Source organism: Gavia stellata, chromosome 16 (assembly GCF_030936135.1).
Source record: "Gavia stellata isolate bGavSte3 chromosome 16, bGavSte3.hap2, whole genome shotgun sequence".
Lineage (NCBI taxonomy): Eukaryota > Metazoa > Chordata > Aves > Gaviiformes > Gaviidae > Gavia > Gavia stellata.
Window position 1 is genome coordinate 10,299,511 of NC_082609.1, and position 16,278 is coordinate 10,315,788.

Sequence of the window (16,278 nt, forward strand, 5' to 3'; positions counted from 1 at the left end):
GAAAGGAGCAGGGAGGTCTCTCCACTCCCACCATTTCTGAAGCCTATAAGCTGCGGTAAACCAGCCTCCTTTCCTGGTGGCTTCAGGCTCTAGCATAGCTTTTTCAACAGAGAGATCCTTCATTTTCTTCCTGGAGGAAAAGCTGTTTGCTTTCTGGCTGTGGAGCCTTCTGGAGCAGCATGGTTTGGGGAGTAGCAACCTTGCTCTTAGTCGTGGGGAGCCAGAGCTCCTGCCTTCTCTTGCATGCAGGGTGGATGTGTCTGTTCTGCTCAGCTTGAAGTGCCCAGCCTGGGACTGTTGAGGTCCTCTGGGACCAGGCAGGCTGGGCTGGTCTCCCACCCAGGCAGGGGAGGGCAGGAATCGCCTCTTCCCTGGCTGGGCATGCTGAAGGGTTGGGCTGTAGGAGAGGTGGAAGCTGCCCCCCTGGTGTTGCTGGAGCCACCCAGGAAGATGGGCTGTCCCAGGATGGCATCCAGGAGCACTTTCCATCTTGGTGTGAGCTGCGAGGGGTCTCCAGGTGGGAGCGAGGGGGTCCATGGTGCTGCTGGATCACAGACCCCTCTGGGGCCAGAGGACCCAGCTAGCTCTTGCCTCCTCCCTCGGGCTCTCCTGGTCTCTCCTCCAAGCCCCTTTGTTGGGGCTCTCCAGCTGCTGCACCCTCCCTCCACCTACTCTGTGAGGGCCTGGGGACACCCCATCCCTGACCAGAGCATTAGTCCAGCCTCAGCCCCCCCCCCAGGGGACCCAGCAGGGCCATATGTGCCCACCCCGGCCCCACCTCGAGCCCCCACCTGCCCGCACCGAGACAAGAGCTGGGGCATGGCATGTTGGTATACATCATACATTTATTAGTGAATATCCCTCTCAAAATCAGCCACAACATTAAAAAAAATAATGATTGCACTACTTGGTCAAGCAGAACTAGCAACTTTCATTTTAAAAAAAGTACAAATCTGTTAAAAATTTCAATCAGTATAATACACATATATATAATACAACATACTAGTTATGTTAAATGCTACAAAACCAATATGATTCCAATGGAATGGAAAAAAAACCAAACACTTTTAGAGCTTTAAGAACCTTTTTTTTTCTATATATTAGCCTTTTTTTCAAATACATACATGGGAAAAATGAGGTAACTGTAAAATGTGCAAGTAACAGAGCAAAAAAAATTATATATATATATTTATATATATATATATATATAAAAACTTTCTAACACAGAACACACGTCCTAGCACCTTCCGGGGAGCCGCGGGGGCCGCGGGGGTCCCACCGGAGGGCCCGGGGACTGGTATAATAGAACAGTAAACAGTCCACTATCCCACCACAGGAAATCATTGGTAAACAGTGGTATCTACAGCGCAGTCAGCAATCACAAACACCCTAAATAATTGTTTTTTAGTATTTTTTTTGTAATTTTTTCTTTTTGTTATTTTTTTTTTAAATGATACTTTTAGCTGCTCATTGGAATAAATTCTGCAGCACACGAGCTGTGAGCTTTCGAGTCGCCGTCAAAGGACCGTAAGGCTTTCCTGGCTCCCTGGGCACCGCGAGGGTGGGAGGGGAGGAGGGGGGGGCGTCTCCGGGGCGCGAGGCCGCCGCGCGGCACGGGGACTCCTTTGGTTATCTGTCACTGAGCGAGGGATGGGGAGGGGGCCGGGGTCCTGCCCAAGGGGCACCGAGCCCAGCGGTGCCAGCGCCCGCGCCACGGCGGAGCTGGTGGCGCCGGCCCGGGGCCCTCGGCCTCGACGGTTCGCATGGAGGGCGGCCGCCGGGGAGGCTGGGAAAGAGAGGCAAGGGGTGGGCCAACCAATAGCGACACACCGCTCGCTGCCCCACCCTGCGCCTGACTGGCCGGGCGGAGACCGGGGCCGGCCCACCAATGTGCTGGGAGAGGCCCGCCGATCGGCGGAGGCCGCGCACGGCCCTCTGCCAATCAGGAGCCGGCCTACCTCAGCAGCTCGGTGATTGGCACCGCCCCTCCTATGGCGCGGCAGCGCGGGGAGCACCATCCCGCCCACCCACCTGCCGGGCGCGGCCCCTCGCCTCACACCCAGCCCCAGCGTGGCGGCCAGGGCCGCTGCCGGGGGCCAGCCCCGCCGCCTGCCCCCCGCCCCGCGGGGAGCGGCCCCCCCCCCACCCCCCACCCCGTCCCCTTGCACACGCCGCCGCCGCGGGCACCCCCCCCCCGGCCGCCGCCTCCCGCTCGGAGGGGCGCAGGCCCCGCGGGGACGGCCCTGAAAGTCTCACGGTCCTGCTGTGGCGTTGCGGACATGTGCAGTACAGTGCATGGCAGTATCAGCTGAGCACAAAAACCCCTCTCCCCACCCCCCTCACCCCACAGCCGGCTAGACGTAGCCAAGACCACGTTCCAAGCTGGTCAGACATGCATGCATATTTGTGAACATTTACATAGGGCTGGCGTCCGCTCGGAGGCTCCCAGGCGTCAGCAACGGGCGTCGAGAGGGGAGGGCGGCCCTCTCACCACCACCACCGCCCCACCGCCTCCCGTCACCCTCCTCGCTAATTAATCATGCAAAACAACGGCCACGCGGGATTGCTGGAGCCGGGCGGCGGGTGGCAGCAGCTTCTCTCCCGGCCCTGCGCCAACACGGCGCCCGCCCACCCAGTCCTGCGTGGGCAGGAGGGGGGGATCCGGCCACAGGGGCTGCCCACAGCTGCCCCCCCACCAGCCAGGGCAGGGCCAGGGGTAGCACTGAAAATACACCACGAGGTTATGGATTAACCCCCCCCCCCACCCCACTGCAGGGCCGGAGGGCACCCGCTGCAGCAAGGCCGGCCCCCCGCTGCCCACCGGCCGGGGGCACCGCGCTGCGCCGTCCAGCCAGCAGGACGGGGGCGCGGGGCTAGTTCAATTTACGGCGGCGGGACACAGAAACAACAGCAGGAGCTGGGGGCCGGGCGGCACACCGGGGACACCGCACACGGATGGCTGCGAGGACGGGGCTGGGGTCCCCACCAGGCCTGGCTGCCTCACAGGATGCCACATGGCCTGGCCCTGGGAGCTGCGCCGACCGGGCACGGGGGAATGAACGGGGAGAGGGGCTGGGGCCGTGCCAGCACTGATCTCCCACCGGGGAAAGACCCCCAAGCAGCCAGCCATAACCCCCCAGGGCTCCCCAGGGCAGCCGAGGCGGGAGAGGGGCCGCGCCGGGCTGCATGCGGGAGCTGGGACGGAGGCGTTCCTGCCCCGGCCACGCCGCGGGGTTGCTGGTGTCCCACCTTGGCCGCGCTCCACCGGCCACCTCCTCCGGCTGCCCCCGGGGCCGGCCCGGCGCTCTGGCTTGGGGTGCCGCCAGCATCAAATCCGCGGCACTCCCTCCTCTCTCCACCATGTGTCCTCTGCGAGCAACGCTGAGGGGAGGAGCTGCCTGCTCGCCACTGGGTCAAACGGCCATGGAACCAAAAACACGATGGAAAAGGAAAGGAAACGGAAAAAAAAAAAACCACCAAACAAACCCTACCATGAAAAAAAAAAGTGACAAAGGGAAAAAAAAACCCATTCCCTAGCGGAGTACAAAGACCTGGGAAGTGATGGAGCAACAACAGCGTCTTTGGAGCGCGGAGGGCACGGCCACGCGCCTCCCGCCTCCAGCACAACACGATTCGGGGCCCCAGGAGCACAGCGGGCAGGCGTCCGGCCGAGTCTGTGCCCCGGTGGGGAGGAGGAGGGCTGGCTGGGAGCCCGGACTGCTCAATGCTCACCACATCTGAGGAGAGGCTTTAGGGAGGGGGGGTAAGCACAGGGTCAGGCCCTAGCAGCGGGCAGTGGCCCCCGCCCCTGGCCCGGCGTCCTCGTCCTCTAGCGAATTGTGCGGCACAGCGCCCGCCAGCCTCAGTCCGCCTCCCGCTGCACCTCCGACGCGTCCGCCCGGCAGATGGGGCACGTGCGGTTCGCCTACAGGCAAGGAGAGACAGCGGCAAGTGAGCGGGCACCCCATGGCACCAGCTGCACGCAGGGCCCCCCCCACCCCACCACCAAGGGCTGGAAGCACCCCACAGTGTGCCACATCCCGGGAGTGCTTGATCCAGCCCAGCACAGTGCTTGGCCCCTGTTCTCAGTGCATCCTGCGTTGCATGGCACCGAGGCCACCCGAAAGGCAGTGCCCTGCGCCCGCAGCACCCCAAGAAGCTGCCCCACTCCCTGCAGCAGGCACAGGCACGGGCAGTACCTTTAACCATTTGTCGACACACTTGGCGTGGAACTCGTGGTTGCAGGGCAGGACGCGGAGAAGCTGCCGGGCCTCGAAGTCACTGAAGCACACGACGCACCTGGAGGAGGCAGCTGTCAGTACGGTCCCGCCGCACAGCCACGGGCCCCAGCCGCCACCAGGCACCCCCGTGCCCCCCGTCTGTGCCCCAGGCTCACTCACAGGGTCTGCTCGGACTGGTGGCTCTCAGGGTTGAAGCGGTAAGACGGGAGGTGCTCGATGTCTGCTTTGGTGAGTCCCCGCGGCTTGGCCTCCCCCAGCCGCTCGGCCAGGTTCAGCAGCGCCTGAAGGGAGACGCAGAGGCCGCCTCAGCTCGGCTCATGCCCCAGTGCAGCACCCCTCCAGGCTCTCCCCACCCTGGCAGAGCAATCCCCAAATTCCCCCCGGCTCCCGCATCCCATCACCCTGCAGGGAAAGAGAGCCGACACACCTCGTAATTCTCCATCTCCACATCATCCACGTCCAGGTCTAGGCTGATCGTGGGCCCCACGGCCGTTGGCGACACAGGAAGCATAGAGCTGGGGGGGAAGGACGGGGCGGTCAGTGTGGGGCCATAAACCCCAACCTCCGCCCTGGTGTCCCCAGGGGGTCAGAGCCACCTGTGCCAACGCCGTGCCGCTGCACCCCCGGTCCGCAGTACCACCCCTGCCCCACACATCCCACCATATCCCCCCAGTACTCACAGGAAATAGGGCAGGAAGCTCGGGTAGTATGGGGGGGGCGGCGGAGGGGGCGGCGGGGGGGGCAGCGCCTGCTGCAGCCGGTACCGCTGGGTGTTCAGCCGCCGGGGCATCATGTGGGGGTATGGCTGCAGGGAGAGACAAGGCACTCAGAGCTGTGCCAGCCCCACGGCATCCCCCCACCCCTCCACAAGACAGGGACTCACCACGCCAAATGGCAGTTCTTGGTGCAGCGGGTCGTGGGGGAGGTAATGCAGCGGCACAGAGGGGGACAGCGCAGGAGTGTGGTGGGACGGGGGGTACGTGAAGCCTGTGATGGGGTGCTGCTCCCCTCGCAGGTCCACGTCATTGTCTATCCTCTGCAGAGGCTGTGAAGGAAACAGTTAGGCTGGGAGGGGCATCCCAAATTACACCCCCCCAACACTAGCAGGAGAGAGGCACCCTGGGCATCCCACCCATCATCACCAGCTCAGCCCCACAGGGGCTGCAGAAGGGCAAGACCCCAAGGTAGTCTTCGTTGGGCCACGGGGCGTGTCATGTCCCCAGCCCATACCCCCACCCCAACTCACCATGCGTGGGTGCTGGGCTTGGAGAGGTACAAATTGCCCCAGGGGGGCCATGTGGGGTGGCTGGTGGGGCGGCACTGGCGGCGGGGGTGGGTGCAGGATGTAATGGTCGCTGGAGATGATGGGGGGGAACGTCTGGTAGGAGACGGGGAGCTGTTGCATGGCGCATGCCTGGATCAGCTGCAGGGGAGAGAGAGAAAAACAGGGGTCAGACACCCACCACAGGCATGGCTGCACCCCTGCTCCCTCCCCAGAGCCTCCAACAGACCCTGTGCCCCCAGAAACTTGCACTCCAGTGGACTTGGCTACCCATGCAACCCCCAGGCACCCATGGCCCAGGCTGTCCCCAGGCAACCCCTGTGGGTGTCCCCCGCCGTGCGTGACTCACCGGGGGCGGGAGGCAGCAGAGCGGGTAGTGCTGTCCACTGAACATCACTGAGCATGCTGGGAGCTGCTGGGTGCTGCACCCAGGGATGTGCTGGCCGGCGTGGATGGGGAAGCCTTGCGTCGTGACGGTGGTAACCGTGTAGGAGAGAGGGACGGGTCCCCTGGTGCACCTGAAGATGAGGCACCGAGGGCACAGTCAGGGTACAGCCCCCGCTGAGCTGTCCCCATCCTGGCAGGGTGGCAGCAGGGCACTGAGCACCCAGCACCTCCAGAGGTGGGGGTCAGAGGAGGGAGGCTGAGTGCAGGTTGGGTCTGAGTGGACTTTTGGACCCCCTCTTTGCTCCCCACGAACAGGCTGGCAGGGCCTCCAACCCAGCACCGCCACCATGGACGATGGTGACAGTTGTGACATGAACAACCCTATGAGGGGACTGTCCCCAGTCCTGGGAGCAGAGACCACCCTGGGCACACCCAAGCTGGCACGGGGACCCCAGGGTTTAAGTGCTTGGAGGACAAGAGCACTGGCAGCCTCAGGGCTGGGTGCTCCCAGCAGCAAGCGACTGGTCAGAGGGGACCCAGGAACACGTCTTGGGACCACTGCCCCAGGCACCAGCCCGGGGCCACCACAGGGTCACCCTCAGTCCTGGGGCTGGGGGCTGCAGCACCTACCTGGTCGTGCAGATCCACCATGAATGGGTTCTGGTGGGGTGGGTGAGTGGCCGGGTGAAGCATTCGTGGCGGCGTGCTGGGGAGAGCGTAGGCACGGGGCTCATCTACAGGGATGTGCGGCTGCTGGGGGAAGGCAGGGTGCAGCTGGGGCTCATCCTGGCCCAGCAGGGTTGCCAGAGGTCGGTCGCGTCGTCCCCACTGACGCCTGGCAGGGGGGCTGCGGGGGCCATCGCGGGAGAGAAACAGAGCAGGAGTGACCCCCTGGCCAGGGGCACCACAGCCCTGGGCAGGACAGCCACAGGCAGGTCAGTGCCAGCCCGGCTCCCAGGGCAAGAAGCTCAGGGCGCTGTGCCAGGCCAGGTTCCTTGTCTCACTAGGGAGCTCCAGAAACAGCTCCTCTGCTCACTCTGCATATGCCCCTCCCGGTGTCCTTAGCACAAAAGGGACCCCTGCTCCCCAGGGACCCATCAGCCAGGCCAGATGGATGTGCTTCCCTGACGCGATCTCCCCCCCAATCCCCCAGAAGCTGGTGGCTTGCCCCAGCAGGACCATGGAACTGGCCCCGCATCCCCACACACCATGGGTGACAGGGCTCCACACCACCCTGCACGCCGTACCTTCGCCGGAGGTGGTCGGGGCTACTGCAGGATCCCCCCGAGAAATGGCGCTGGTTAAAAGGGGCAGAGGGTGGCCGCCTATTCACTGCCAGTTCCCATGGTCGCATTGGTGACGTCGGGAGGCGGATGGGCACACGGGACCTCAGGTTCTAGGCAGGGCGAGACACCAGCACCTTGGATCCTGTGACAAGGACAGTGGGTCAGGGCACCTCAACCCCCGGGGCTGTGCAGGGCTGCAGGAGCCCTGAATCCTCCCCGCACGCCCAGGCCTGGGCAGCACTGCCCCAGCCCACTCCCCTGCCACCTGCTTTGGGAGAGGGAAGGGAGGACAGGCATGGAGCAAGGCTGGGGCAGCCACTGCGCTGGCAGACATCCTGGGGGGGCGGTGGTGGTGTGGCTCCTGCCTCCACACTGGGAGCCAAGCCACCCTTCCCCATGCTCAGCCCAGCCACCAGCACAGGTGACTCTGAGCCACTGCAGTGCCAGTGTCCCCGCACGGCTCAGCCTGCTGCTCCCCCCCCACCCCCGGGATGGTAATGCTGATGACTGGAGCTCTTGCTGCTGCAGTACCTGGACCTCCACCCACCCCATCTCCTGGGGCTGGCTGGGGCCTGGGGAGGGCTAGGAAGAGCCTATCCCTCCCCAGTTACCATCCCTCCACTGTGTGGCCAGAGCCACAGAGCCACCCCCCCCATGCAAGACACGGACACCAAATGAAAGAGAAGCACTTGTTTTTGGCACAGAGAAAAAGCAAGCGGTGAAGGGCCCTGTGGCTGTGGCAGCATCCCAGGCTGCTCGCTGGCCAACGGGGAGCCTGAACTGTGGCATGGGGGGGTATCCAGCGTGTCCTTGGCCAAGATGGGCTCCAGTGCTGCTCTAGGGGCTGCTCTCTCTTGCTGGGCTCCTGCACGTCCTGCTCTGGACTGACGCTGCAGCCCCAGTGACAGGCACAGGGGGCTGGCAGGGCACAGCGGGGCTCATGGCCCTGCTCTGGCTCAGTCTGTGCACATCAACTCTCTGCTGCATACGGGCCACAACTGCACGTCTCCGTGGAGCCAGTGACAGGCATGGACTGCAGCTGAAGCCAGGCAGGCAGCTCTGCTCCCCCATACACCCCCACAGGCAGGGGGTCAGTGGGAACACAGCCCCAGGCACTGCCCTGTCTCTGCTCTTGCACCCAGCCTGGCTGATGTCCCCATGCCAGAGCCCCCCTCCCGCCACACAGTTTGGCCCCCCAGCCCCAATGAAGCTTAGCACTGCATCTGCATGCGGGGCTGCGTTTCCCCAGGCTCCGGTTCCCCTGGCCCCAAAAGGGCTTTCCCCTGGCTCCATGTGTGTCCTACACCCCCACCCCGGAGAGGCCTCCCCCAGGCACCCTCCCGCTGCCCAGCAGGCACCTCTGCCAGCCTCCCTCGGCTTCCACAGCCACGGCCGGCAAGCGGGAGCAGCCATGGCCTTGGCACTGCACCCCACCTGCCCCTAAATCCAGCTTGCCTGTAGGCTGGTGGTATGCCCTCCCAAAGCAGCTCCATCTTCAGCCCTATCTCCTCCTCCTCGGTGCCCGTGGCAGAGACACACTGGGGCCAAGAAGGGCACCCCAAGCCCGGGGAACACTGCTCAGCCCCAGGAGGAGGCTGAGCAGGGGGTGGGGGGTGTCTCACCCCAGTAGGGAGAAGCTGCAATGTCACACCTGGGTGACAGGCATGACCAACCACGGTGGGAAGTCACCAGGGCAAGCCCTGTGCCACACACAGGTCTCCTCTTAACCTCACCCCCATCTACCATACTGTTTTGGAAGCTGAAAGCAAATTTGTCTGTTTTAGGGGGAAAAGGAAAAAACCCAAAAGCCACAGCCTGAGCCCACCCCAGAGCCTGTCTGGGGCTGCCGCCGAGGAAGGGGCTGTGCTGAAGGATGGGGGTTTGCCACATGGGTGTTTTATTCCGTCCCAGAGCCTCTGCCCAGGTGCCCCGCCAGCAGGCTGGGGGCCAGCAGGCTGGGGACCGGGGTGCAGCGGTGGCTCAGGTTTAACCCCGCTCCCCAGGAGCCTCCCCGAGGTGTTACTGCTTCCAGTTCCGCATCCTCACTCTCAGAGCACACGTGGTACAAAGGCCCTGCGTGACCCGGCAGGCACCCTCCAGACCAGACACCGCAGCGATGGGCTTGGGGACGGGGAGCACCTCCTCAGAGGGACACGAAAGGCGAGCAGCGGCTCGCCTGTTCGCGGGACCCCCAGAGCAGGGGGCTGCCCGGGCTCCCAGCACCCCAGGATGGCACCCCGAGGATGCACCTCCCGCAGGTGACATGTCCCTAACTCGGCGGGACGTCCCGGTGATGGGGACGGTGGTGGCCGAGGGGCACGGGGCTGGCACAGCCCAGGGGTGCCCGGTTCCCCCGTCCTGCCACAACCAGCACCCCCCCAAGGCACCCATCGCCCTGTCCCACGCGGGCGCAGCCGGGTCCCTCCCTCGCACCCATGGCTGGGAGCCAGCGGCCACCCCGGGCAGGGTCACCGTGACCCCGTGGAGGCCACCGCAGCCCCGGAGCGAAGGGGACCCCGGGCCCCGCAGCCGCTCGGTGAGGCGGGGGGCGAGGCGGCTCCCGGGCCGCGCCGAGAACAAAGTTAGCAGCGCGCCAGCGCTCACGCCCGGTGCCATCTGCTCGGCCAGAGCCGGGCTCCGGGGCTGCCGGGGGAGCCGCCCGCCCCGCCATCGCCTGCCCGGGGGTCCTGCCACCCCGGTGCCACCCGTCACCGGCTCCGTCCCGACACCCCGGGCTCCCCAGCCCCCTCCCCGCCGTTCCCACGCCAGCGCCGCCAACTCCCCCGGGAGCGGCGTCACCGGTGGCCCCGCCGCACCGGCAGCCCCTTCAGAGGGCCGCCCCGCCGACCCCAAACCCGAGCCCAGCCCCCGGAGTCTGCGGGGCGGCGGCACGCGGCGGGACGAGCGGCACATCCCGGAGCACCCCGACGGGTGCAGCACCCCGCCGGGGCACGCCAGCCACCAGCACCCCAGCAGCGGACCCCAGCCTGCCGCCCCCCCCGCCGGTGCACCGCCCGGCCGGCAGCCCGCGCCCCCCGCCGCAGCAGCGGAGCTCCGCCGGTGCCGGGCCGGGCGCGGAGCTGTGGCTTTAAGAGCGGCCGCTCCGGGGCCATGTGCTCGGCGCCAAACAAAAGCAATAACAAAGGCGGCCGCCGGGCCCCGCCGCCGCCGCCCGGGGCAGGTGCCGCCGGGGGTCCGGGGGGCGGCCCCGCCCCCGCCCCGCTCCCGCCCCCCCCCCGCACCTACCTGCACCGATGGCCTGGGCCGCCGCTCCGGTGCCGCTGCGGCGCCCCCGCCCCCTCCCGCCGCTCTTTGTTCGCCGACGCCGGGCCCGGGCCTGCCCCCCCCCCCCCCCCCCCCCGCCCCCCGCCGGCCCTCCCTCCCTCCCACCTCCCGCCCCCCGCCGGACCGGCCCCCTCCCCGCCGCCGCTGTTTCCGGTGCCTCTTTGTTTTCCGCGGCGCGGGGCGGCGGGGCCGCCGCGGCGGGCCGGGGCAGCCGCCGCCGGGCTGGGGGGCCCGCGGTGGGTGCCTGCCCCTTTAAGAACCGGCGGCGGCGGGACGCACCGGACCGAGTCACAACACTCGGAAGCCCCGGGGGCGCGCGCGGCCGGCGGGAGGGAGGGGGGGGGGGTGGGCGGTGCGGCGCGCGCGCGCCCCACGTGACCAGGCGTGTCACGCTCCGCAGCCATCTTGGAGGCGCGGGGCCGCGCCGCCACGCGGGGCAGCACCGCCCCCCCCCGGGGGAGGGGGGCGGTGTCCTAGCAACAGTCTCCACGGAGAGGGGGCCCCTAGCAACGGGGCCTGGGGCGGCCCGGCCGGACCGAGACCCGCCCGCCGCGGGCGGGAGCACCGGGCACCGTCCGCCCCTCCGCCTTCAAGGGGCCCGGCCCTGGTACCGGCCGCACCGCCTCACCCCACTGGGACGGGCACTAGGGCTCCGCGGGGCCAGGCCGAGGGGGCACCTTACCTGCGGCTTCGCCCCCTGCTCCCAGGCCGCCACCACTCCCGGCCCACCAGGCCCCAGCCCATTGGGCTGGCAGCTCCATGAGCCCAGTGGGCCGTGGGGACAACAGCACTGTGTGCCCGGGCACTCCTGGCCAGCCCACACCGTGCCGCCATGCCTCTGCTGCCAGGTGGGCAGAAAATCCCAGGCAGGGTGGAAGGTGAAGGCAGGAGCTCACTCCCAGGCACCCTCCTGCGCTGGGACAGGAGGATGGAGAAGCCGCTCCCTTCCTGCTGAGCACATCGAGCCCTCGCCTGCACCAGCAGCCTGCCAGGCACAGGCAGCTCTCCCAGGGCATCTCTACAGTTGAAGTTTCCAGGCACCAGAAAAGCCCCTTTTGCTTCAGAAGAGCCTCCTGCTCTCTCCCCTCGACTAAACAAGGAGCAGGAGCTCCTCGGAGCACCTCCTGCACACCTGCAGGTCAGCCGTGCAAGTTGCCCGGCTGGCAGCTAACGCTGGGAGCCGCGTGCCAAGAGGCTGTGCTGTCGGCTCCCCACGTGCCCCCGGCAGCACCATTCAGCGCCAGTCAAACCCCTGTGCTCCAGAGAGCGCATCGCAGCAGCCTTGCTGGAAGCCAGATGCTGCATCCAAGCCAAACTTCCCCGGGTTACAATGCACACTTGGAAATTCCCAGGTAGGCGAGTGAGCCAGCCGGCAGCCCTGATGTAATGCCTATAAACCAGCCCTCCCCTGACAGCTGGGCTTTAAAGTGCTAACAACCAAAAGGGAGCTAATTAATTTGTAACATCACCCCTTTTAAAGAAAACCTCAGATCAGTGGCAACGATTTAACGATTCAGTAGGCTCATCATTGTGATGAGCAGTCGAATTCAGTTTTGCCCCATCCTAGCCCCATGCCCAGCTCCCTCCAGGCCCCTCTCAAGGCCAGTTTGCCAGCTCTCACCTCCTCACCCACAATCCAGGTGCACATGAGGACCCACACCAGCCTCGAGGATCCCCTGGGACATGGAGCATCCTGGGGCAAGCTCCACCTGCCACGACTGTCAACAGCACCACAGACAACTGCTTCCGTCCCCATGGTAGGGGACACACAGGACAGGAAAGCAGCACAGCAGGGCATGAGGCAGACCTATGACAGGGTCAGACCTATGTGCTCAGACAAGCACCCCAGGAGGCAAGAGCCAAAGGACTGAATCGTCAGCCCAGACCTGAACGATCACCCTCAAGATCTGTTCCACTACAGCCTCTTTGCTTCAAGAACTGGGGACTAGAAGGAAGAGGAGGAAAACAGCACTCTGCACTTTGACCTTGCCACTATTTGTGAGCAGAGGCAGCACCGCAACTTTACAAGGGTGCCAGGACATGGCCTGATCCTGGGCAGAGCACCGGCCCCAGGCAGAGGCCACAGATGGTGGATATCTCTGCAGACACTCCCTCCCAACCCAATCCAGCGTCACCAGCTCCCCCACAGCCAGCAGCTATCAATGTCCTCAGGAGGGCAAGAAGCCATCAATGGAGCGCAGCTGGCCGGTGAGGCACTGCTCCTGCTCCTTGCCCAGCCAGGCTGGGCAGTTCCTGTGGCAGAGTCGGGTCCAGCTACGCCACGTGTGGCCGTGCCGAGCCTGCCCAGCCAGCTCCTGTGAGGATGGGGCAATGCGTGTCCAGCCGCAGGGTTAGAGTGTGTGGAAGCAGCTCAGCCTGCCCACGCCATCTCAGGAACGTGGCCATGCACACAGCCACCAACATCACGCTGCCCCAGGTCCAGGAGCTCTGCCTGGAAGAGCCAGGCAAGGAGGCCAAGCGACACCCCTCCAATGCTATAGCAAGGCTGGCCACGAACAGCAGCATTGGTCAGTGCTTCTGGGCCAGGACAAGGGGTCCCCACTCCAGTCACTGAGACCTGTGACACCCAAGGTGAGCAGGACCCCCCGGTGCCAGGCAGCAGCCGTAGAAAGCTCTCTACCTGTGGGGGCTGAACTGGGCTGCTCCACAGCTAACAGGCGGCCCATCCTTTCCCTCGCAAGAGCCAGGGGCCAGCAGAACCGAAGCCTCCCCAAGCCCAAGCTCTTTAAGACACCATCTGCTGCCGCAGACGTGCCACCTCCCGTGCCCCATATATAGGTCAGGTCTGTCACAGGATTAGCTGGGGTGATTCGAGTGGTGTGAGCATGTCTCCCAGCGGAGGTACACTCTGCCCCGTCTTCTCCCCAACACCCAGCATGCCAATGGCTCGCCTCCACACTCTCCCTGGCCTCTCCCTCAAGTCCAGGGAGAGGAAGAAGCCTCAGATCCTTCTCTCACCTCCCCAGTGCCTGGAAAACAAGCAGGAAGAAACCAGCACCAACCACCCAGAAGCTCCCAGGCTGCAGGGGGGGCAGCAGGAGTGTCCACACCCTACCCAAGGCCTGACACAAGCACCGAGGGACAAGGGACACCCCAAGACCAGCAGCTAATGCAGGGTGAAGCTCTTCTCTGCTGGGGAGACGGGGAGGCGAGGAGCACCCTCCCTGCTCTGCACACCCTGGTGGAGCCGAGTTCGCTGGCAGTGGAGGCAGGACGCCTCTGCCGCGATCACACGCCACCCACTCACACCCCCGGACTGACAGCACTCCCGTCAAACGCCTCCAGCCACACACACGTGGAGGATGCTGACATGAGGAGCGAGTAGCTGCACAGGCAACGGAACTGATAATGCCCGGTTTCCTGTCGATCTCTCCCACGTGGATTCTCTGATGTCTAATAGCGAGGCTGAGCTGCACTGCAGAGGCAGAACTAGCAGCATCTTCGTCCCCAGGAGCCAGAGCCTGTAGGAGACCTTTGAGACAGCTACCGCACTTGACACCTACCACAACTGACACCATCCAGCAAGTTCAAAGCGGAGAGGAGAAGACTTGCAAATAAACAGTAAGCTTGCACAAGCTTTTGTTTCCTCAGGACAGGGTAAATAATCTGCAGAGATATCTCCACCTTCCTTCGTTTGCCCTAGAAACACCAGCACGACCTGAATAGCATGACCAGAAGGCTGCTGGTGCAGCAGCCAGGTCCAGCTCAGGTAACTCTGTAGCTCAGAGGCATCAAGCAACGGGTCATGTTCTCCGCTCTCCTGGGCAGACTCTTCTCCCCTGGACAGCAGCACATTAAGCTACGCTCACCTCTGTCTGTCCCGGCATCCTGCAGCCACCGGTTCTGCAGCTCAGTTGCACGTTGAGTGTGGGGAGAAAAAGCGAATGCCGCCAAGTCCGTCCCCAACCCGCTGCCTGGGCAGCCGCCTTGGTCCTCCCCTTCCTTCCTACCACAATACACCACGGTTCAGGACTCTGTACTCCTCTGCCCTTCACGTTTTAGTTCTCCTTTCAGACAGCTCTTTCCTAAAACAGACCCAATCTCTCCTTGGGCAGAGCCAGCCCAGGGAGCAGGGATTCAGCCCCCCTCCCCATCCCCACACAGCATCCCTGGGAGTCCCCAGTTCACCTGCCACCTCTCCACGAGCATCCTTCCAAGTCCAGCCTGCTCTCTACGTACTGCAGGCAGTGTTAATAGTGTCTACCAAGCAACAGGCCGAGGGCAGGAGGAGCTGGGCTCCAGACACCTTCCCCACTGCTCCGCTGGCCGGCTCAGGCTGGACCCCTCCACACTGCCCTTCTACCACCGGGGCACAGGAGGCAGATCTGAATGGCAGTGTGTGGCATCGAGGCTCGAGCAAAAGGATATGGGCAGAGCCAGAAGCTGGTGGATAGCAAAGCGCAATTTCGTTACCACTCAGCAAAACGAAGCGTCTCTTGAAAGTGCTAGTGACAGTCAGGAAGTTGGGTTGGGTGTTTCATTTTACATTTTAAGAAGCCTGCAAGGACACCAACAACCTGCAGTGATCATTTTCAGAAAGGAGCTCAGAGATATTCATGATTTTCAGCAACCATTTACCCTCTTTTGTCCTTGATTTAAAATTTGCCAGGAGGCTGCTTACGAGATGCACCAAAACAGGCAGTGACCACTACCTTAAGTGCGAAGAAGGCTTGCTGCAATACTTCCCCAGTACACCACTCAGAGAACCCCACACCAGTGCCTGGGGATGGTTTTAAGAGCAAAAACATGACTTCCAAGCTGACAGCCCCTGTGCACAAAGAACGACTGTGCAGTGACAACAGAGCAGCCTGGGGCACAAGGAGCTGGCTGACCTCTGCTACAGCTCTTGCCGGCAGATTTTTATTGTTCGCCACTTTCCCAAAGCACAGGCACGGAGAGAAAAGCAACTAAGACACTCTGCTCAAAATGCAAACACAGCCAAGGAGCCCCACCAGCACAGCAGGGAAAAGACAACCTGCCAGAGGGGACCTCGGCTCAGCACTGCCAGGCTAGGGGGAGGAAGGATCAGAGCATGGGCCCTCCCTTCCAGGGGGAGACAGTGAGAGGGGCTGGAGCCCTCGGTCACCAACACGCAGGCTCACCTGAGAGGAAGCAGCTCCTAGCACACAGCATCGCAGGCCAGTGCTCTGATCTGCACAGTCAAGCTGAAATCCCTCGTCCTGCTTTCCAGGGTAGCCAAGGAAAGCCCACAGCTACAGCTCCGCAGCCAGTGAGGCCAGGTCTCCAGGGACCAGGCTGCAGCTGGAAAATAATACTCCCAAGGCCTGTCACGAGTGCTGCTTGCTGGGGACACCACTCGCCTCGCCTTCTGCCATGCACACAGTGAAGCAGGGAACCATCCCAAACCACCCCGCTCCAGAAAACCCAGACATCCCATATTGGACACAGGTCCCTGTGGGCTGCTTGTGCCCTCCAGGAAATGGCTCCCACCCTGAAAGGCTGAGGACTTGCAGGTGCAAGGGCAAAGGAAAGGATAAGCACACTGGGGTGGCTCTGCTGCCCGGAGAGTAGGCAGGCTGGCTTCTCCCAGCACCCTTGCAAGCCAACAGCATGGATCCACACTGCTCCCCGCCAGAACTGATCTGTCCTGGGGAGCCACGCAACATCCTTGTAAAGCTCTGTGACTACAGGGCTCAGGGCCCAGCTCTCTGGAGTTCCTGCCAGGCCAATGTCACAGGGCCTCTGGGAGGGCTCCCCAGCACCAGCAGCTTCTGCAGACATTTTAGCAGCCTCTGACACATCAAACTGGCACTCT

At 64.0% G+C, this 16,278-nt stretch overlaps 1 protein-coding gene across 1 annotated transcript; it reads right to left on the minus strand.

Annotated features, from left to right (window-relative positions):
• Nucleotides 1–3,833: 3,833 nt before the first annotated feature.
• Nucleotides 3,834–7,314, minus strand: RNF44 (ring finger protein 44). Its single transcript, XM_059825410.1, is given in 11 exon segments — nucleotides 3,834–3,925; nucleotides 4,200–4,299; nucleotides 4,401–4,522; nucleotides 4,669–4,756; nucleotides 4,922–5,046; nucleotides 5,125–5,286; nucleotides 5,488–5,664; nucleotides 5,873–6,025; nucleotides 6,027–6,041; nucleotides 6,541–6,757; nucleotides 7,158–7,314. Coding segments are annotated over 11 exon segments (1,329 nt in total). The 5' UTR covers nucleotides 7,265–7,314; the 3' UTR covers nucleotides 3,834–3,862.
• Nucleotides 7,315–16,278: the final 8,964 nt, after the last annotated feature.